The following is a 23,400-nucleotide window of genomic DNA, read 5'->3' as shown; positions in this document are numbered from 1 at the left end:
ACTGCACGGAGGGTGCTGTGTAACACACATAGTAAAAACACATGAGACCCTATGGAGTAAAGGTCCCCACAGCCCATAAAACACATAAACACTCAAAGGAACACCATAAATCATGTCCAAGAGTGGGAGAAAAAGAGTCTCACCCTTGGCAGGAAAATAAAACAAACTCCAGAAATCCAGCAAAGCTGCTGGGGGACTCACTAGGTTAGGAAATTCAGCCTAAAGAGAGAATTCTCCCTAACAGCGATTGTATTCCAAAACTTGCAATCCCTCCTGACGGATGAGGACATAGCTGAGGAATTCGCAAGATTTTATGAGGGGCTATACAAGGCACCTACAACTCCCCCTGAAACCTCCATACTAGATGGAATCACCCTTCCGTCCCTCAGTGAGACCCAGATTGCTGGCCTACAAAGAGACATCACGGAAGAAGAAATTGCAATGGCCAGGATGCAGCTCCAATCCGGGAAGACCCCTGGACCAAACTGCTTTCCCATAGAAACCTGGAAGAAGATAGGCTGTAACAACCTAGCCCCCCACCTACTCAATATGTTCCAGCAGGCCCGGACAACGGGACGTCTCCCGACGGACCTAAGGAAAGCTACGATAATTGTGATACCCAAAGCAGATAAACCCCCGGACCAATGCAGCTCATATAGGCCCATCTCCCTCGTTAATAGCGAAACCAAGATACTGGCCAAACTCCTAGCGACACGCCTACAGCAAGTCATAACATCCCTAGTCCACCCGGACCAATGTGGCTTCATGCTCGGCAGATCCACGAGAATGAACATAAGAAGAATACACTTGGTCATCGAGCGAGCCCAGACCCTCAACATTCCCCTGGGCGTACTTGCAATAGATTTTGAAAAGGCGTTTGATTCTATTCACTGGGAGGCTCTCTGGGCTATCATGCGTAAAATGGGGTTTCAAGAACAGTTTCTATCCTGGGTCAAACTGCTATATGAGGCACCAATGGCTGAAGTCTGAGTGAATGGATGGACCTCACGCTCCTTTGTCTTGGGAAAAGGGACCCGACAAGGCTGCCCACTATCAGCACTTCTCTTTGCACTGGCCATGGAACCACTGGCCCAGCTGCTTAGAGAGGCACCCACATTGAGCAGCATCCCGGGTTGTCCAGAATGGGAGGACAAAGTCTCATTGTACGCAGATGACCTATTGCTATATTTGAAGGACCCCAAGACGACATGCCCGGTGGTGACACAGCTGCTCCAGCAATAAAGTGCCTTTAGCGGCCTGAGAGTTAACTGGCCCAAATCCACGCTATTTGCACTAAATGCTCTGGGTAGTAAGGTTCCTGAGCCCTGCCCATACAGGATAGCTCCTGAACACTTCGAGTATCTGGGAGTTAAGATCACGAGGTACCTGGATGACTACACACCAAATAACCTACAACCCATTACGGAGCGATTTACAGGTGATGTACAGCACTGGATGTCCCTGCCCTTGACCCTGTTAGGCTGAGCTGCACTGTTCAAAATGCTGACACTCCCCTGCTACCTATATGTGCTCCAAAACGCCCCTCTACATATACCTGTGAAGGAGTTCTGGAAAATAGACGGCATAGTCAGAAAACTCTTATGGGGGGGTGGACGCCCGAGAATCGCCCTTCAAACACTACAAAGGTCAATATGGGAGGGTGGGATTGGCCTACCAAGGCTACAGACATACTACTGGGCCAGTCAGATGTCGGTAGTAAATGATGCAATGCATGTGGATCCAGCACTGCCACATGTACGGGCATCGCCCCCCCTGGAACTGTACAAGGCAATGCCCAGAACGACCCCACGAAACATGGCAGCACAGGCGCCCCGTATTTGGGCAGAATCACATACCTTCATGGGATGAGGAGACAGAGTCACGCCAATCCAACCATTATGGAATAATAGAAACCTCCATGAGGTAGCCAAATTACCGAAATGGCCAGTATGGACGGGATGTGGTATAGAGAAGGTGGGTGACATTATAACAAATGGCGCCATCAGATCCTACGATGAACTGGCTCTATCCTTTAACCTCCCAGAGGCGGAAAGGTACCATTACACACAGCTTCAACATGCACTCCAGCGGCATCTCCTTGCACTTGCTGATAAGCCAGATACTACTCCAATAGAACGCAACATAATAACAGATCGCATTCAGACTAAAGTCACCACAGTAATGTACAGCGCCATCACCTCCTTTGCCACAACGGAATTGGTGCGGCTCAGGACAAAATGGGAAGCTGAAGTTGGGGAGATATTACCGGAAGACTGGGTTCAGATTTTAATGTTCCCCCGGGAGGTAGCCATATCGACCAGTCCAACTAAAAATACTACATAGAATCTATTACCCGAGGGTATCCTTATACCGCTGGGGTAGGATAGCGGAACCCAACTGCCTACGCTGCCATAGAGAAGAAGGAACTTTCTTTCACACGCTATCGGAATGCCCAAATATCCGCGATTATTGGCAGCAATGCTGCGACATCCTTACCAGAGTGCTACATCAGACAATCCCCAGAGACCCTAAACTACTACTGCTTGGGGCAGACAGCGAAATAGACTTGTCGAGATACGAAAAGCTCTGCTTCATGACAACAACTGCAATTGTTAAAAGGAATATAGCGCAACTATGGGGTGCTGCAGAGACGCCGCAAATAAGCCAGTGGATAACTGATGTACAGATTTGCATTGCCATAAAAAGGAGAGTGTATAAAGCCAGGGGATGTCCTGAAAAGGCGAACAAGAAATGGCAACGATGGGAAGACGTGGTGTGAACTCTGAAACCTGACTTGATGTGACACCCCAGAATGTAGAATGTGCATGGCAGCAGGGTATCTTTCTCCTTAGTACAACAACTTTAACGTGACATTGTATGATTTGCTTGATTGAGTATTCCATTGAACGTTACGATTTTTTTTTTTTTGTGTCCTGGCCCGGTGAGGACCAGTGTTTGTATGTTACAAAACCAATACAAAGTAATATTAAAAAAAAACTGTACATCCACACTGGTAATTAAAGTAAGACCGCAAATGGACTGGTTTAGGCCTATATTGCATTTTTCCTTCTGGCATTGCAACTTGTTCCAAGCTTTTGGGACTGCTACAGAGGTAGATGAAGTACTAAAAACCAAATACTGTATGAGGTAACCAACCCTAATATCAAAACTTTGTTTTCCAAATTGTGCATAAACGTGTTCCCGTTTACCTTGCTGTTGCGTCATATATTGCCGATGATGTACTTTGCATGTCTTGGATGGACGTGGCACCTTAACCTGCACTTGTTGTGTGACCTGGATAATGTCACATGTAAAGTTGGGAGTGACAGTTGGAAAATGCTATGCTTTATGTGGGTTGGCTGCTACTTGAATGATACCTGATAACAGTGCGGAGGCCCGGGATGCAGATGTGGTGTAAATGACCCGCAGTGGGGGCACCTAAGGACTTGGTCACATGGGCCGAAGAGTCGTGTGAAATAAAATGCTTTATTTGATTTTTTTGAAGTAGCCTAAACATGGGGCAAGTGCATGCAGAATTCTCCTATATACAATTCACTTTTGTCTCTGGCTGGCTTTGAAAAGTCAGTCTTTGTCTGATCCTTCTCTGGACACTTACCTAACATAAAACACTAACTCTGTGTTATTGATTTGTTATGCTTCTGTAGCGCTTTACACCAAAGGGCTTTACAATTAATTAAGGAGATGGTACATAAAAAATAAATGATGGAAACCTATTACAAAAAAGCTAAAAAAGAGAAAAATCACCAAACGGGATCAGAACGAAATGGTGATGCAGAATGCAAAATATAAGCCCCATATAATTTTATCTCCAAATCATGGGCTGGCGGCAAAGAATGAAACCGTTGAAAATGACTGCAAAACACTTCATTCCCTATTGTCTGGGAAGGTCATGACAACACCTCAGTACTTAATGGTACGCTAAACTGGAAGGATGTGTGGTCTCTGGATTCCGGTCTGGATACCGTTGCAGCAGTGATCTGGCTCCGGTGTTGAATGACTGGAGAGGGAGCACTGGGACACAAACAACTCCAACGCGACTCAGGAATCTGGAGACCATTCCAGTACTTTGTTGTGTCACAGACATCAAGACCTGCAGTAACTTGTCCGGTGTATGTGGTTGCAGGCTTGTGGATGAGAAAATCTGAACACTAGTCAGTACAGAAAACAATACTGTGTCAAGTCACCTTACCACCCCTCCTAGCACATGGTCTTTTATTTATTTTACTGTTAATTTATAGCATTCTTACTGTTTCCTAAGCACGGGATCGGGATTCACACCTGTGTTGCATTGCGTTGTCTTGCTTCCAAGACAAACGCCTTGCTGCTGAGCTATTCTTCCTCCCCTATTATTGCATGTGATCCCAGATAGGAAATGCTATGTGCTGCCCTTGCTAAATGCCAGTATGCTCAAGTGCGGCCATTGGCTTCCCAAACTTTTTGTCCTCGAACCATCCTGTCTTGGTCTACTTCTTTCCCCAACTAGTATTATTAATTACACAGTACTATTTTACCTCTTGTAATGTAGTTTGGCTTTCTTTCTGCCCTCTCAGGTTATGAAAGTCCTTATAAGGGGTGTGTGTGTGTGTGTGTGTGTGTCTCTTATGCCAGAAAGTCTAAAGTCTAGCACTGGGGCAGATGTGAAACCAATAGTTCTCCCTGATTGGGCAACTACTGGCTGTTTCAAGGGTTCAGATCCTCGCCATTGGTGGGATTTTGGATAAGAGTAGGACTTCTGCAGCCTGTCATCAAATCTACGTTGGAGCCAAGAATCCATCAAAGAGCAATCCATTGATGACCCGAGGAAGTCTTCTGCATTGGCCCAGCAACGTCTCCAGTGAACGGCCCGGTGAAGCCTTCTCCTCTACATGTTCTCCAAAGACCCTCATTGGTTCTTCCGCCCTTGGAATAGTGGGACCACATTCTTGATGCCTTCTAGAGGATCCAGCCCCTCATAGCCTTCGGAATAGTCCCTGGACTGCCCGGTGGACTGACCAGCTCCCATGTGGGCTACCTTTGCCAGAACTGTCATCCTTCCGCGTTCAAGGCTGGAACTTTGGTGGTTGCCAGCTTATTTCACAAGTCACATTCTCTCCGAATTCCAGCTTCCTATCCTCAAGAGAACCTGTCCTGGAGCAACTTCTGTGACCATGACTGGATGGGCACCCGTCATCGCCTTTGAACGGTAATCATCACTGAACCCTCCTTCCTCCATCCTGTGAAGTGTCCTGAAGAGGTCTGCATTATTGGAATCTTTATTTCTTCACCAACAGGGATTGCATCTTGCAGTTGCATCCGACCAGAAGAATCCTCGAACCTGCAACCGCTGGGTACCTCTCGCTGTAACACTGAAGACTGCGCTCCCATTGACCCCCAGTCGACCAATCTGGATCCCTGGGAAAAAGAGTTAAGGAGGGGTAAGTAAGCATAACTGTGCCTGTCCCCTCTGTCCTCCATAGGATAACAATTGGACAAAATCCCTTGGTCTCCTAGCTCCCTCTTACTTTTGGTCGTCCTACCTGAATCAAGTATCCTGCCGCTGGATTAGACATGGTTCTGGATTGGAGTTTACCTCTCTTCTGGTAAATTGTTGTTGTACTTTTAAATAGTTTGTAAATAATCACCACCACAAGCCTATTGCATCATTTTAAGAGAACTCCTACCTGTGATAAAACCTGTATGGGAACATGTGACATTTGGGCACTAGGCTCCATACATCTTGGGGCTGGACTACTAAAGAAAGGATATTGTACTTGTGGCTGGTTCCCATCTTTGCACTGCATCTGCATTACTTGCCTGCATTATCTGGGTAAGTTTTTTTATGTATATTAAATGAACCTAATGGTTATTGTATATATGTGTATAAAAGAGTATTGTGTGATAGTACTACCTGCTAGTTTTATTTTTCAATGTGTTCTAAAGGCTTAAATAAATAACTGTATTTTTATAACAGACGAAGCTGAATTATTGTGTGTTATTTTGTGTCTACTCATTGAGGGCCCCTGACCACACTTGCACTATCGCGAAACTAAGCCTTGACTGCTCTCAATTACGACCTTGACTGGGTTTTGGCTAAACTCTCAGAGCTCCTGTTCACCATAATTGGAGTCTCCTCCTAAAATCTGTCCCCCAGGACTGATTTTAGAAATCCATTAACAGGTGTGACCCTTAATTTACTAGAGACACAACTGAAATCTCTTGACGAGAGGTATGCAACAGACTGGACTGGGGACCTGGCCTGCCCTACACATGCGTGAAACTCATACTGTTTCATAAGCTAATTTAGGCACGCCAGTACGCTGAATGGGACAGACCTAGCAAACAAAGGCTGACGGGGGTGATCCAAAATTGAAATCATCAGTGATAAGAGTGCAAGTTATTACATACTCCGAGAATATAAATCTGTCATTCATCCATTGCTAAGTTATACTCTATTAAAACCACAGTTGCAGCAGTACAGATCAACACATATTTTGAGCAGACAGAGCTGGTCTGGCTGGATGAGGACTACTAGAAGGAGGAGCAAAGGGCACTGTTAAGTGAACCTATCAACCTGTAGGAAATACTTGACACTATTGCAGATCTTTATCCGGGGAAGGCATCCAGATTGGATGACCTACCATCCGAGCTCTTTAAAACGTATAGCAATGTATAGTGTTGAAATTACTAATACTATATCAGGGGGCTGGACAGGAGACAGGACTGATTGTCATGGGGTTCTCTTGTACTTTCGAAATCAATTAAGGGGGATTACATATACCAGACCTGAAAGATTTTGCACTGGTTGCAATGGGACAACACTCCATACAATGTTATTGCTCCTCTGCCGGCAATGAAAATGCACGACTAGAAAGCTATCTTGCCCTCCCGGCTTCATTGAAGGCCTCACCATTGGTAAAGCCCAGAAACTGTCCTCAATAGGCGAATACTATCCAGGCAACAAATTGGGCATGTTACATATTACACAAGATGGTGATCGTGATCCTCTCGGTCTAACAGGCCTCTTGGAAATCAACACTAAATCCCATGATACCATCCTACAGGTGGGGGGAATTGGTATTAATAGACGTCTACTTAAATGGGATGATCTACAATTTGGCATTCACTGGCATTTCTCCAAAGCCAACATCCAGCCTGTTGTGGACTCCCTGCTCTGTTTGCGTGATACACATGATGTCATTTGTTGTTTTTAATAACATACTCGCAGAAGTAAGACAGCAGGCCATGACTAAATGCATTCAGCGCCACCCTTAATTTAGTCAGAACAAACTTTCTTTGCTTGATAAGGAATGCAGGAATAGTAAAAAGGCTCCCTTAGCCTTGCTTAAGGAATACCCTAGAATTACTGCTCTAATTCTCCTGAGATGGAAAGAAAATATAAAAGGGCCATATTCATTCGGAGGCATCGCCAGGGATTATCCCAAATTTTGGAGCATGGTGGCAAAAGGAGTATCAGAACCCAATGCAGTGAAGGGTTCTACTTGTAATATTGAAGACCAAATCTGGATTACCCACTTCTCTGCTCTATATGGTGGGGGTGTGGTTGAGCAGACTAGCGCTGGACCTAGTCTCACTGTCCCCTTTCGCTGGATTCTTCATGACCCCCACCTGTAATTTAATTTGACTGTGATCACACATGCACTGAAAGGAGCTTCCTTCTACAAGAGCCATGACCCAAATTTCTGCCCAATGGATGTTTACAGGCACGATCCTAGTTTTATGGGCCCCCATCTTACTATGTCTGTTTAATGCAATTATTAGATCTCTGGTTATCTCTCCCAGTTGGAAACATTAAACCAATTGCTAAATGGTTTGTGAAATTATTACATCCTGAATTGGTCGAAGCTATTCTTTCCAATATCCTCTATGCAGTTTGGAAGGCCTAAGCACTGTAGAACAGGCCCTGAATCTGTCCCAGATAGTCGGGAAGTATATTGCTGGATACAGAACCCCGATCTACCTGGCTTTTATGGACATGCCAAGCACTTTCAATGGTTTAAACCAGGATCTATTATTGGAAAAACTATTACAGAAGAGAATACCACACAATAGTGTCGGCCTGCTCAAAATATTGCATTCGGACATAAGGGTGTCTGTCAGGTTTGGTAGTGCAGGTGGACTATCTTTGCCCTTTAGTTCATGGATTGGGTTACTCCAGGGGTGTGTCCTGCTGGCCCTGCCTCCTCTGTAATCTATACATTAACAAACTTGTGACTGAGTTGATCGGTGTTCAAGATGTCCCGATTTTTTTCGGACCATTGCTACCCTTTTATTCTTTGTGTACGGCGTAGTGCATCTTGATCCTCCTTTTTGCTCGTAACACAGGGAGTATGCCAATCAAGGCAATTTTAATGACCTACAGAGCAAAGTCTGTAGTGTGGTTATGCTGCAGGGGTCTAAGGGTATGCTAATCTTCATCCCTTGGCGCGTGCAGAAAACCCTTTTCTGGAATGGGTACTCGTGATGCGCCAGTGCACCCCATGTTTCATTCTACATGTAAATCATTAATTTTGTGGTGTTCCATATGGACCAATCCTTCTGCTGTTACCCAAGGGCTGCTATTGGATCTACTTCATAGTGATGATGTACTCAAAATTGAATGGTTATTATATATAAAGACCGAGTTGATTAATATTAGTTTGGGAGCCTGGTTCTCTGGCCCCTCATGCATAGTACAAGATTGGAAGCCACTGCTAAGGGAACCCTATTCTAATTTCCAAAACGTATTATGAGAAGATTGTGCATTAACGCTCCCTGTGGTTAGCAGATCTGTGGATTCATATTTAACCAGGCTCAGGAGTCTGTACTCCCGTTCGTTAATTACCAAATTAAGATTCACCCTACTCCTATTAATGGCTATCACAAGTTAATGAAAAAGCTCACCATCCGGGGATGGGTTTTGTGCATGTGGGCCTGATACTATTGAAGATACTATGTTCTTTTGCCCCATTTACAAGAATCTTCTTCCTTTACTACGCACACTGCACTTTAGGCATTGCGTCCCTGCTTTGATGGTCTTAATGTTCAGCTCTCCTTCAGTGTGCTGGGTTGGCGAAAGATATTTAGTAAAAACACTCAAAATAACAGCAAAGATTGAGGCTGAATTCATTGGTGAACCCACTGATGAAATGTAAAATGTAATTTTATTTTTTAATGTCTTAAAGCTTGGATCTATAGTTGTTTTAATGTATTTTCTCAATTTGTGCGTGGACAAGACCCCATTGAAGATTTGTATATTGTTCTGTTGTCTTTTATGTAATATTCTTAATAATGTGTACTTGTTTAAATGTTTTTATTTTGTGATTCTCTAGTACGTTTTTAATTTTGCCAGAAGTTTGGATTTTACATTTGTTTGTTTTTCATTTTGTTTGTATTGCTTTTGGTTTTTTTCTCTGAAATAAAGCACTTCTAATTTGATTACAAAAGCAATTTAACCACACCCGCACTTATTCCCTGGATATATGTTTGTACAGAATCCAGGGTCTACCCTTTACATTCGATAAGGGAACTGGCACCTGTTGGGTGTCCTGACCCACGTTTGAGCTATCATGCTGCAACATTTGGTGCTGTGGGCTTAGAAAATCCAAGAGGGCCAAAAAGCCCACAAGTGCGCCAGAATCCAGGAGAACCACGCAGTTTGTGCGCACACCAAAATGGTTACCTAACTTGCCACCCACCAGAGTAAAGAAAGATCTTTGTTAACAAAATCCACTGTTACTGATGTCAAAAAGTTGCTGAAATCGTGACTCATTGGACCACTTTAAAGATTCAACCCTTTTGTGGGGTTCCACATAACCATCTTACTGTAAGGAGCCCCATCAAAACAATGTTAAGCAAGGATTTACTACCATGTAAGAACCATTCCTGTTTGGAATGCATTAATCCAAGAAAAATCCCCAAAATGGTTGCATTACCAGTACTCACCACTATCAGAAAGCCGGCGGTTTAAAACAACACCAGACTTTTTTTTGTGTAAAACTGAATAAATGAACCCAAAGCAGGCCAAAGAAAGACTTACTGAGAGGTGGATCCAATGTAAAGTTATATTCTGAAGTGACTTGAAGGTTTATAACAAGACTGGGTGAGGTGTGGATTTCAGCAGTTTAAGTAAATCTGGACTGAAAGACACTAAAAATCTAAATGTTTAAAAGAAATGAGTGACCTACTTTTGAGTGTCACATAGGTTGCAATTGTTTAAATGTCATAGTTTTAAACTTAGAATCAACATTCTAGCTGCGTATGTAAAATGGTTAGTTTTATTTAAATGCAGAAAACTGGGTAACTAAAAGTGACATTAGCTGGGGCCTGGCTTAAGGAACTGAATTCTGCCCACCAGCTACCCCCGACAGGAGATGAGACTTGCACAACAGCTGTGTTCCCAGGCCTAGCTGCCTTTTGCTGCTCCCACCAAAAGGGATCTGACACTTCTCTGATTGAATTACCTGGGCTCTGCAGGAAATTGAACAAAGCCCTGTCCTGACTCAGGCAATTGTTTTATTGGTGGGAGTCGTAAATGTGGCTTCCTCCTGGAAGGAAAGGGGAGGAGCACTGCATGTGAGAGCAAGCTGGCTTGGCAGAAACTGGGAGGGGGAGAAACTGGAGACAGAGGCTGAGCTTGAAGAAAGTGGAAAGACTGGTTTCTGTACCATGTGACCTGAAAAGACACACCCCTGTAGCCAGAATATGGTTTTAGAAAAAGATGAATAACTCATAGTACGGACTTGTCATAATTATTTAAATGATACCATAATTCTTGTGATATTTCGGCCCACATTTTAAGAGGTTTTTAGAACCGGTGGCATGATCTGGGGGCAAACTAGCAGTTAAGAGGGCATTACTTAAAATGTCTGCATGTGAAAAGTCTGATGCTTCATCAATCAATGTCTGCATGCCTTGCACACATTTGGGTAAATTTGAGTAAGAATCTGATATTGGTAACCTGGCCAAAAAGTGAAATATGTTGCCATTTCTCAATGCAAGCTCTCAGGAAGAGCACATTTGGACAGTGTATACCTCCTGTGATATGTGATGGGAGCATGTAATTTTAAACAAATGTGTACCTGTGCAAATATGTCTTTTGGGTCAAAATATAGATTGTGTGCAATTTGACAGGGGTGGGTTCTCTGTACCATAAACAGACCTCATCATGATGACCCTTCATTTCATTCCCCCAATCAAGGGGAAGAGGAGGAAGTGGCCAATGACAAGTGGAGAGGGGTAGGGCCTAGGAAGCTATCCTTTCCACCCACTTTCAAAACACATAAAAGCAGACAGTCAGGACAGATAGGGACATTCTATTCCATCTGCTGCGGGACGCTCTGCCGGGAAAATCCATACTTTACCTCCATCAACCTCCAGAGAGCCAACATAGAGACTTCAATCTATCCACCTTCAGAGACCAAGACTTTACTTCAGAATTTGTAGCAGAGAGGTCAACTACAAGCTAAATTCCTCTTTAGCAGGCCTCAAATCATTGCCACTATTCACAGCCAGGCGAGTTGTTTGAATTCTTTGCAAGAACTCTTGCCATTTGCCAGAGAGCAGTGTTGTATCCAGAGAGAGACCAGCTGAACCGGAGACCTGATCAGAACCAGAGACCCAGACCAGACCAGCAGAGTAGAGCTGACCCAGATGCTGTGCGCAGAGACCGTCCGTGGCGAGTGAAGAAAACCTGACCAGATCCGTGGCGAGGCCCATTCTATTTCTAAATATATTGTGAGTACCTAGCAGAACTGTGCAGAACCAATCTCTTAGTTAAAATAATATAATTCAATCTATTTTAATCTAACCAGAACTGCCTCCTAACTGTCACCTGTCATTTTGCAAAACTGTCACCTGTCATTTGCAAAGCTGTAACCTGTCGCTCTGAACTTTTAACATTTCAAATCCGAAAAACTACCTTTATTTAATCGTTCATAACTCCGTAACCGTTTGGGCTAGGAACTTGGTTTAACTTTCCTCTGATCCGCATTCCTACCCCCTATACATTTGCCGCAATCGCGAAAAACGCAATCGCGAATTTTACCGCGATTTGCAATTTCTCCACGTGTGAAAACAGCAGCTTCCTTGCTTTCCTTGCTAAAAATTCGTTTGCCTCTTAAGAACCATCCCTCAATCATTGCTAGAGTGAGCCTGGACTAATATTAACTTGATACCACTCACCCTGAACCTCTAGAGGGAATTAAAAGCATTTTAGCAAATTTTTCACTTCATTGCCAGCACATATAAAAGCATCTTGGGCCTGTGTTTCAACTTCTGTAGTCTAAGCTTGCTGGGGTGAACTGAATTACATTTGATTGCATTTCTGAGAACTGTGTGCTTTCCTTCCATTTCCTTGCATTGCATAAAGGGGGGATGGGATTGCCAGAGAAAAGTGATTACATTGTTTTGTTGAAATCCTATTGAGTATTTTCTGTATTGCATTTTCATTCAACATTACATCCATCTGAACTTATATAAAGCATTCTCTACCACCTTATTCTTCTGTTCCTATTCACAAGTGTGCTAGTGCCAGACTATCCATTATTGATTACTGCTCAGATTCAGTGTGATATTCAATTATTAATTTATTATAAAGCGTGATATATATATATATATATATATATATATATATATATATATATATATATTGTTTAAATTATCAAATAAACCTTTAAACTTGCAAAACAGAACTACTTCTTGGCTCAGTGGGATCAGGGGGATTCCAAGAGAGGGGTGTTATATAGGGGTAGTCATCCAGAACGCATGAACTGGACATAAAGATATATCAATAAGGGTTTCCATTCAGTATCCCAGACTAGGCATTGACTTAGCTGTAGTGTTGAATTGAATCCTCTTACACACCACACTATTTAAATTAAGCACAATTATACTAGATGATCTCTTTGTAAATGGCACATTTATCACTTCGTGAAAATTCCAGGAACAATGACCTCTGTCCTTCCGCTGACGATTTTCACTAAAAATTCATAGGTGACCTATTTACCTGCTTCCTAAAACTACCCAAGGCTAGCATTTTACTTAACTGTATTATCAAAAGGGACCCTCATACCCGCTGTATTTCAGTGATGTACAATTTACTGAAAGGATGGATCTCTTGGATCCAAAAGGAAGTGGCAGAGGGCACTGGAAAATGGAGTTGGAAGATGAGCTGTGGGGATTTAATGAATACATTTTAAATTGCTGTACTTCCAATGTGAATGAAACGGTTTGATCAGTCGGCTACGGAGCATGCCCAAGATGTAAAAGGGATGCAGCGGACTACATACACCTCTCCTAGGCACTGCACGATGGTGCAGAACTTCTCGATGAAAATGATGGCTAAACTTACACTTACCATGTAAGCTGACCTACAAACTGACCCTCTTAATTTCCTGCTGGTGATCCCACTTCCCCTAAATGGTCAACTTCGCACTGCTACTGGGACAGAAGTAAATTGCAACACTCTGACTGAAACCCTCTTACCCCGCAAGCAATAGCATTTTTTCAGGGAATTGTTATGGACAAATAACTGTGAACACACGTATACAGAGATGGTACACCCTTGCTCTAAACACAGGGACATCTGGTCTGCGCTGACCACATACCTCCTTAAAACCTCGACGGAGGCTTGCAGGAAGTTAGTGATACAGAGATAACTGAATTATTGGCAATGAGTCAGCACAAGTGTATAAATACTTGTTTGAAATTGCATCTCTGAGAGGTACCATGTTATGCTTTAACCTTGCTTTTCTTACAACTGTATTTACCCTATGCCAAGGACTAAAAGATGCTGCTACTATCTTGTATGTTGAATAACCTAATAAAAAGAGTGTTTAAAAAAGTACGTAAGTGGTTGGTAACCCATTTTGATGATACAAAACTGTAAAATTATTCATGTTTAGTAGTGTTTTTACTTACTGCCCGTAGGGGCCACCCCTGTTCTAGATATTTAGAATTGCAGAACCATTAAATGTTCCTCACCTGGGTGTTGGCATGAAGGCCCTAAACTGTGACTTTTCTCATTTTTGCTTTTTCTTTAACAGTTAATTGGTTGGTCTTTCCCAGTGGGCCTCCCTCGCCTAGGGTCACACTGACAAGGTAACTGTCCCCTAAGACTCCCAGATCAGGGTGTCGGGACCCTGTAGTCTGTTTCCCTGGTTTTCAGATTAACCGCAGCATATGTAAATGTCTACCCATTAGATCAAAGGAATGCAATTTTACTCCTGATTTATTCATTTTGCATATCCTGAAAATCTGACCTGTTCGCGGCCGCCGAGGACCATGGTTGGGAACCATTGGTTCAGGCCAACAAGGGGGCCACAGTCGGTTGTGCATTCGTCTTGGTGGTTGTCAGGGAGAAAACTGATGGGAACTGTCTATCAGCCCTGACTTTGTTAGATCTGTCAGTGGATTTCTACTCTGTTGGCCAAGATGTTTTTACGACTTTCGCTGAGCTCCATGTTGATTTCCTACTTCTTAGAGGCTGCTCCCATTCAATGCATTATGGGATGCACCAGGGCACTTCTTGATTGTTCCTTTAATCTCTGTATACTGCTGTTTACCAAGCTCTTCCACTTGCATGCCTTCAAATTATTACCCCAATGCATATGTCTTTCTTTTACAGGAAAGTATGGGTGCCTCTTGTGACCTATTTTCAATTAAATGGCTGTGCTCTGAATTAGTAATTAGTTTCACACTGATTTAAGGTGTGAAACCTTGCAAAACTGATGTGCTACTCGTGGAGGCAGCTAAATCTGTAGTCTCTAGACTAATTCCCACGTAGTGTTGTACCTTGTTCCCATCTTGTAACGTCCAAATATAATTTAGGTTTCATTATGGGCACTGAATTGACCTGGTGGCAATTGCCTAATTTGTCACCCTTTTGGATTCATTTCTATTGATATCTCTCACCTCTTCTCTGTTCCTGTTTTTTAATGTGGTAACTCTTTACATAAATATGAAATCAAATATGTACATCACATTTCCAACATGGTAGCCTACATGCTGACAATTTAGGACTTCAGTTGGTGCTGCTTTCTTACATATCCTGGTTTTTCATTGGCTGCCTGTGTTACAACACATTTATTCTGAAGCCACGAGCATCTTTCTCAGGGCTTTCATTCATCTGGGCCTTCCTTTCTATCCAAACAAATTGGCCAAATGTAATCTGCACTCAACAACTCTAAATCCTCAACCTGTCCTTGCTACTCTTTCATGACTCAAGAGCAGCACACCTTTTCAGTTTTGCTCCAACATTTTGCAACTTATTAAACTCAGGCTGGGAGCCACTACTGACCACCTGGTATTAAAAAATAACCTAATGATGTGGTAGTCTCCGTCCTTGACATGTGCAATTTTTATGAATAGAGTTCCTAACTGCAATGTAACATCTGAGTGTGTTGATTCAGCTAGGGCACAATCAGACAACTGCCAAATTGTCTGTACTTTATTTTCATGTGGGGTGACTGCTGAACGTGTTTGGTGGGGATAATGCAATATGTGTGACATCTTCATCCATAACCCCCAATGGGATAAATGTTATAGTACATAAATGTGTATGGAAATAAATGAACAGATGTATCACTGGTTTTACTAAACTAAATTCATTCCTTGTGTAGGATATGAGGAATCTGCGGTTTGCATTGAAACAAGAAGGACACAGCAGAAGAGACATATTTGAAATCCTCACAAAATATGCATTTCCATTGTCACACGGTTTGGTGAGTGGAGCATATCCATTACAACACTATCTATTTCTTTTTCAATGTAACATTTTATTGGCATTTATAAACGGAGGCTTCGTTATTTGTGACATGCTTTGGAGTGAAACATAGTAAACAAGAAAAAGAAAACATGCCTCAACTGAGGTAAAAAGAACAAAAAGACAAAATGAAAGGGAGGGAAAAGAATGGGGGGTGAGTTCTGGGGTGGTCCGGGGGGAGGGGTCGCATCAGTCTCAGATCGAGGTTACAGGGTATGTGTGCTGTGGTTGCGATAGGGTAAGCAGCCATGTGCGCCGGTCCAGGGGGCCACTACGATGTTAGTCCATTTTAGTTAGCCAGCAGAGCACTGGAGGTTGTCTGGCCACTCCCAGGAATCTTTCCACAAAGTCCAGGAATGGACCCCAGGTGCTGTGGAACTTGTTTTGGTTGCCGAGGCGGATGGCAGTAATTTTCTCCGCTGTGGCGATGTCCCAGCATTTGACCCACCACACAGGGATTGCTGGGCCTTCCTGAAGTTTCCACAGCTTGGTGATTGAAATCCTGGCTGTGGTCCGTAGGTGTGTGCAGAGGTCCGCCAGGTTGCCTGATATCGGGAACTGTCCTTCTCCCTGGTCTCCCAGTAGGACAATCCCAGGGTCCCATGGTATTGATAACACTATCCATTTCAAAACTCTTAAGAAAACTGAGTCCATCGCTGCTATAGAGTCCAATGAAAGAACCAGGCGTCAGTTGGTTAAATCCTACAAGGAAGGGCTTTTACATGTGTGGTATGTGCAGAATGTGCAAATATGCACAAAATGTAACAGATGGTTTCTCTGACGGGGCAGGCACAACATGGTCAGTGACAGACTTTATAAACTGTCAAACGAAGTTTGTTGTATGCAATCTCGTGTGTGTATGCCAAGATTTATATTGGAAGCACGATACGCACCCTAAGAACCAGAATCGGGGAACACATATCATCAATCAACAGCCAGGACTAAAGACTCCCACTGGCATTGTATTGGCATTAGAATCATCATCAATTGGAACATACGAATGACATCAGGTTTACATGATTAAAGAGACTATCACTCAGCATAAGGGGCAATAAGGAGAGACAGCAGCGGCAAATGGAGGCGAGACTAATCTGCCATTTTCAAGCAACTAAAAGAGCCTTGAACTTTGATCATGACCTCAGGGCATTTCTTTGAAGTAATTATTGGAATAGGTTCTATTCTATGACTCTAAAAACTGCTCAAGTTCACTTAGTGTAATTATAAACACCCCCTATGATGTAGATGACTGGGGGAGTATGGTTCAACTATATGGAGGTGATGTGAATGAGAGTGGATTAATTAACCAATCTACATGTCAGATTACACTACATGTGTAAGGAAGAGAGTAATTGAATTGTTAACTACCTTGGTACAAATATGTGCAAGAAATTAACGCGAATCAAGTCTTTCACCTTTGTTACTAACCCTGCTACATCTGCAAATATCAGTTTAATTTGAGTTGAGACCCAACAGATTGAGAATTAGGAGATTAGATAGTAGAATGTCCGTGATGGGACACTGGGTTGAAGTATAACCATTGGAAATCAGCGCCTGATCGGTTTGGTATTACCTGCATGAAGCTAGTGCAAAGATCAGAGCCTATTATAGGCGAAAGTAGAATAAGGACTTTCAGTCCTTATAAGCACTTGCTTTTGAAAGGTAACCAATGAATTGACCAAAATCAACAAAGGTATTAGAGTGATATATGTCATGAATACAAGCGGCTCACAACAACCCCAGCAGCTTGGTATGAGTGAGGGGCAGGGCTTAAGGCTTGGGACAATTTATACAAAGGATCCAAGATGGCAGCCGCGAGGGAATCTTGGCTCCAGAACTTTCGACAAGTTAGAAAGGAATTGGGAACACTTTGTAATTGTGGGGATCAATTGGATTATGAGGATGTGATGATGACAAAATAGGAGGGCACTTTGAGATGCTGTGTTTATATCTTAGTTCCAGAATGTTGCATTGGGAGGTATTTGGAAGCACTGGGTTGATTTTTCTAAAACCACACAGGAGGTATATGGGATGGTGCTAACTGCACTCAATACAGACTATGTGAGAGGGAGCTGACCCTGAATCGGTTAATAACTTAACGAATGCTACCTATCTAAAGTACAGTTTGAATAGGGGAACCCTTGGTTCATTACAATACTATCTGTGTTAATAATATTTGCTTAATTAAAGTGGGGATTTGTTCCGCTCATTCAGGCATTACTACATGAATCTCAGTAGTATTTAAGCCACATATGTGCAATATGTGCCTGATGTTTATTTTAACAGAGGAACAAGGGATTAACCTGGGACAGAAAAACTTGAAAACCTATTTCATTCTCTTGCTTCAGGCAAGTGTTTAATATTCTCGGGTAAGTAATGAATTTGATTGGTTAAAATTGAAGCAGTGAACTGCTTATAGATGTGCCCTGATAAAACTAAGGGAAGTAGTTATAGTGTATTTCAAGTTATAATATGTAAATGGAGAGTAAAGATAGATGATTTCAGGCAAACATAATTCAATTGAGGAAATGTTTAATACTTATTCTACTAATAGATAATTTTGGTTATTGAGATTAAGCTGTTAAGCATCTTTGCTTATATCAGAAGAATAGTATGAACTTCAGGATTATAGTAGTTTGGTCAAATAATACATTGAATATATTCACATTAACAGAAATACAGTGGTTATGTTGTGATAATTTACAACATGATTCATGGATGTCCAACTGTGTCTAAAACAAGTTCTTAATGTGTTTTGTTTTTTCAAAAATGTTCTCTTACCGCTTAATCCTACCCTACAATTCTCTGTCATGTATATGTATTAATGGTGTACAATGTTCATGACTTCCGGTTTTGTCCCAGCATTTGTCTGGTATTGAGAAAGGCCCCAAGGCTGAAACACGTGTTAACCAATGGGCTTAACCCATAGGCTTAAAAAACAGCAATAAATGAACATGTGGCGCATTTCATCAAGTGTCTTCTATATCCTTAGGTACGGTTCCCCTGCACACTATCTCCCACTTCTTCATAGCTGTGCTGCTGACTGGCTGTTTACAGCTCTTTGTGCGTTTTAGACAGCTGCACAATGTTGCATCTCTTTCTCTTTTTCAGGGAGCATAGATGGTTTCCTGCAGGTCACTAAATGGCAAACATGTTTTGGAAGTTCAGCGAGACACCACAGCTAGCCTTAATTTAACTTGTGCTCATTGAAAACTCCTATGTGCTATAAGCGCTGCGAAATGCCTTAAATTATGCCTGGAGTTACTGGATTTCTGTCATGTTCTCCCACCTCTCATAATTACTGACTTTCCTCCCTAGCCCAATATCACCTCAAACATGCAGAACTGAAGAGACTGTACAGCAAGACTGTAGGCAGTGATTTTACTAGAGATGCAATATTTCACTTTTTAGTCATTTACATGCACTACATCATTAATTTTTTGTTTAAAAACTATTTTTATTGGTTTTTCAACATATAACCATACAGTTTAATAGACCATTGTACAATATAACTTTAACGTACAGTTGTATGCTTCATTTTCTCCCTTTCCCCGCCCATAACTCCCCCTCCTTTTCCCTGGCCTACTTCGCACCGCTCCCGTCTACTTCTCACCCAGCCCAGCTCTATTTGCATTTATGTCTCCCCTCCGAGACTGCTACTCCCCGGACTATCTTGGTCCGACATAGTTGGTGCCGCCACCAATTGTCTCCAAGCCTCCAGTCCCCCCTCTGCCGGATCCTCGTTCCTTCCCCTTGCTTCTTGCCATACCACAATTTCAACATTCGCCCACTTCTTTAAGTCTCGCCACCATGCGTGTGCCGACGGTCTCGTACTCTTTCCAGCTCATTGGTATTTTGCGTTTAGCCAGTTTATGCTAGGTCTTGCAGTTTGCTTGCATGCTTAGCTCTACGAGGCCTAAAGTATCCCCCAAAAGGAATGCCCAGCGGGTACTCCCATCTAGGTTGATCTCCGCTTTGACCATGATTTGGGCCACTTCTCCCCAAAATCTACTTATCTCTGCGCATGACCAAAACATATGTACCATTCCTGCATCCACTACCCCACATTTTGGGCATGTGTGTATACTTGCGTGGTTGTGCTTCACTATTTTCTTAGGGGTCAAGTATGCTCTGTGGGTCCAGTACAACTGAATTTGTTTTAACCGCACATTTCTTGATTCCTTCTTATGGTACCCTTGTGCTCTACTCCACAGCCCATCTTACATTGCTTCTCCCACATCCTCCTCCCAGTTTAATCTTGTTTGGATCACCTCTTCCCCTATCTTAGACATCAACAACTCATATATTCGGGAGACTTCATGTCCCCCTTCGGCACATCATAAAATGTTTCTATTACTGCATCTGGTTGTCGGGCTAGTACGGCAGCAGGCGATGTGCTGTTTATAATCTTCAGGTGCTGAGAATATGTGATATACTGTCCACGGTGCAATCCTGTGTCTTCTACCAACCTTTCAAAATTCCTGGGCTCCCCGTCTGTACATACATCGCCCACCGTCGCTATCCCCACCGGTTCCCGCCTGATTTGTTCATCTATTCCTTCTAGCACCACCAGTGGCATCTGCGGGGAACAGGGGTTGGGGTTGTTTATCAATCGACAAGCTCTATGCCAAATCTCCCCTCCCAGATTTAACAACCTGCCCTCCCCGACTCTTCGTTTTATCGGTAGCCACGTTCTTTCATTCAGAAAATAAGGGGCGCACTCGGCAGCTTAGACTCAGGTGTCTGTTCCTCCGATAGCCATTTTGCTACGTATTGGAGCTGTCTAGCTAGGTAGTATACTTCGAAGTTGACAATTTAATGCCTCCTTGTTCATATGGATATTGTAATTTCCACAATGCTATTCTGTTTCTTGAATTATGCCAGATAAAGCCCCTGCATATGCTCTGCAGTTTCAAGAAGAACTTTTAGGGTATTTTCGTATGGGATACTTGCGAAATAATGTAATAATCTGGGCAGCACCACCATCTTCAGTAATGCTGCTCTTCCCATCATGGACAGTGGTAGTTTGGTCCAAAATGCCATACTTTTCTCAATTTTAGACAATGCCTTTTCCGTGTTCCGTCTGTGTTCTGCTTCAGGATCGTGATATATATCAATACCTAGGTATCTGAATGTCTCGGTAATACTGGCAGTTTGTGCTTAGGCATTCCTACATGCATTCCCAGGGGGGTATATACTTCATTTTTGCAGGTTGGCAGTTATACCCGACAGTGTCGCGTATCGTGCCATTATCTCTAAAATATATTGTAGGTTCTCCTCTGGGTATTGCAGGTATAGGAGCATATCAACAGCGTACATTTATATCAGGTGTTGCCCTCCCTTTGTACTGATTCCGACTTCCCCATACTCCTTCCTCAAATATGCCGCTCAGGGTTCCAACGCCAAGATAAAGAGCATTGGGGACCACAGGCATCCTTGTCTAGTACCCTTGCTTAGTTGACATTGTTCTGAAATGGTGGAACCCGTTTTGACCCTTGCCACTGCCTCACTATATAATAGTTTTTTTTTTTTTAAACATTTTTATTAAACATTTAACAAACATTACAAACCAAAACTGCAGTGGATACAATAACATTTCACATATACATTATTCAGCCGTGTTCACTGCTTCCCTTTCCAAGCCTACAACTGCTACTGTTCAATTCCTGCATCTTATGGTGAGGTTTCGCTTTCCGTTATATCCAAAGGGTCTTGTACTGACCCAAATAGTTCTGCTATGAGCAGTCTCCTGGCCATGAGAGTCTGTTTCTTCCTCCCCCCCCAGTACTGCTAGCTTCTTGCCATACCATGGTTTCAGCCTCTGCCCATTTCTGCAGATCCTTCCACCATGACTCCAATCGTGGTTTGTGGCAAGACTTCCACCCCATAGCAATTCTTCGCTTTGCATGCGCATACGCCAGATCCTTCAATTTGCTTATATGCTTAAGTTTTCGTGGCCTAGGGAACCCCCCTAACAAGCAGGCCCACACAGTATCCACCACAAGCCTGATATCTTTTGCTTCTAATGTGCGTGCAACCTCCCCCCAAAAGCACTCAATGACCGGGCATGACCAGAACATATGTACCATGCCCGCATTCTCTTCATCTCACTTGGGGCATGCCTGCCGTCCCATATTCTTAAACTTGGCCATCTTTTGGGGTGTCAAGTACGCCCTATGTGTAATGTACAATCGCATCTGTTGAAGTCTAGCATTTCTCAACACTTTCTTGTGATAACCCTGAACTCGTTCCCACATCCCATCCTCCATCGGATTCCCCACTTCTTCCTCCCATTCCAGTCTCAGTTGCACCAACTCCTTTCCCACTCTGGACATCATCCTCTCGTATATCCTAGATATCTCGTGTCCCCCCTCTGCTATATCATATATTGTATCCATAGTAACACCTGGTTCTTCCTCAAGCACCAGTTCAGACCACGTTCTCTTAAGCTTCCGCACCACTCTATGGTGCGTTATATAATGGCCGGTGTGAAACCCAGTTTCTGCCCCCAACTCCCCTCGCTATATAATAGTTGCACCCATTTCAGGTATGTGGGCCTGATCCCGTATTCTTCCAGGACGGCTAGCAACCATGGCCATTTGACAGAATCGAACGCTTTCACTGCGTCGAGTGAAATTATCGCCACATCCTGCAAGCTCCCCTGGGTGTGATCCATGATGTTTCATCTCCTCAAATTGTTAGTTATGTTCCTGTGTGGAATATTGGCCGACTGGTCTGAGTGTATAAGTTTGCTTATGACTGGTTTTCAACTGTTAGCCATAATTGCTGTCAGGATCTTCCCATCTTTGAGTAGTGAGAGGGGTCTATAAGATCCACATTTAATGTCCGGTTTCTTGGGTTTAAGGAGCGGGATGATAATCGCCTCACGTAGAGTCTCGGGCAGTCTACCCGTGGTGAGCGCATCATTGAACATTGCTAGTAGTGGGTGCAGGAAGTCTGTCTGCTCCTGGAGCTTTGCTAGTGGGCAGGTGCTTCATTACATGCTCTATCTCTTCTAATGTTATAGGGATTTCAAGGCCCTCTTTCTTCTTCCTCAAGTTTGGGGAGTGTAATCTGTTAGTGCCTCCTGAATATCTATCTCTTCCTCTTGGACGGTGTCTGCATATAGACGCTTGTAATATTCATATAAGCATTCATTTACCCCTTCTTGGGTTTCTTGTACATGTTCATCCTCCCACGCATCGCCCTTATGGGTTGCCTGGAGGTATCACTTTTGAATAAGCAGGCTAACAGTCTGCCCGGTTTGTCTCCTTCTGCATGCTGCTTCTCGATGTATTTCTTCTAGCTTAGGTTGCCTAGCTTTTCCCAGTGGTCACTGCATTCTTGTTGTAATTGGGTTACGGTTGCGACCTCCTCTGGGGATCTTGTGCCCTCCCGCATAACCCTTTCTAACTTTTGTTCTGCACTTTGCAGTTCTCGTGTAATGACGTCTCTCATCCCCTTAGATTTAGCTATGGCCGCCGCTCTCACCACCACCTTAAAAGCTTCCCATAACTTCCCGGCTGAATCCACACTTCCAGTGTTGTGTTTGAAGTATTCCTCTACCTCCACCCTGAGGTCCTCACGTTACCCCGTATCTTTAAGTGCCTCTGCCCTGAGTCTCCATGTCGGGATTCTAGCTC

The 23,400-nt window shown here is 43.2% G+C and overlaps 1 protein-coding gene and 1 long non-coding RNA gene across 2 annotated transcripts in view; one reads left to right on the top strand and one right to left on the bottom strand.

Annotated features, from left to right (window-relative positions):
• MTM1 (myotubularin 1) overlaps nucleotides 1–23,400 on the top strand; it is a 1,347,122-nt gene that overhangs the window by 249,453 nt on the left and 1,074,269 nt on the right. Inside the window, exon 6 of the mRNA XM_069612751.1 lies at nucleotides 15,618–15,719. Coding sequence (XP_069468852.1) covers nucleotides 15,618–15,719 — 102 coding nt within the window. The remainder of the gene's footprint in view (nucleotides 1–15,617; nucleotides 15,720–23,400) is intronic.
• The window catches only part of LOC138480937 (uncharacterized), a 549,246-nt gene that overhangs the window by 285,996 nt on the left and 239,850 nt on the right, over nucleotides 1–23,400 (bottom strand). The gene's annotated exons all lie outside the window — the stretch shown is intronic.

This window comes from Ambystoma mexicanum, chromosome 5p (genome assembly GCF_040938575.1).
Source record: "Ambystoma mexicanum isolate Mex_15411 chromosome 5p, UKY_AmexF1_1, whole genome shotgun sequence".
Lineage (NCBI taxonomy): Eukaryota > Metazoa > Chordata > Amphibia > Caudata > Ambystomatidae > Ambystoma > Ambystoma mexicanum.
The sequence above is the reverse complement of the archived record's forward strand: the minus strand, read 5'-3'. Positions and strand labels throughout refer to the sequence as shown.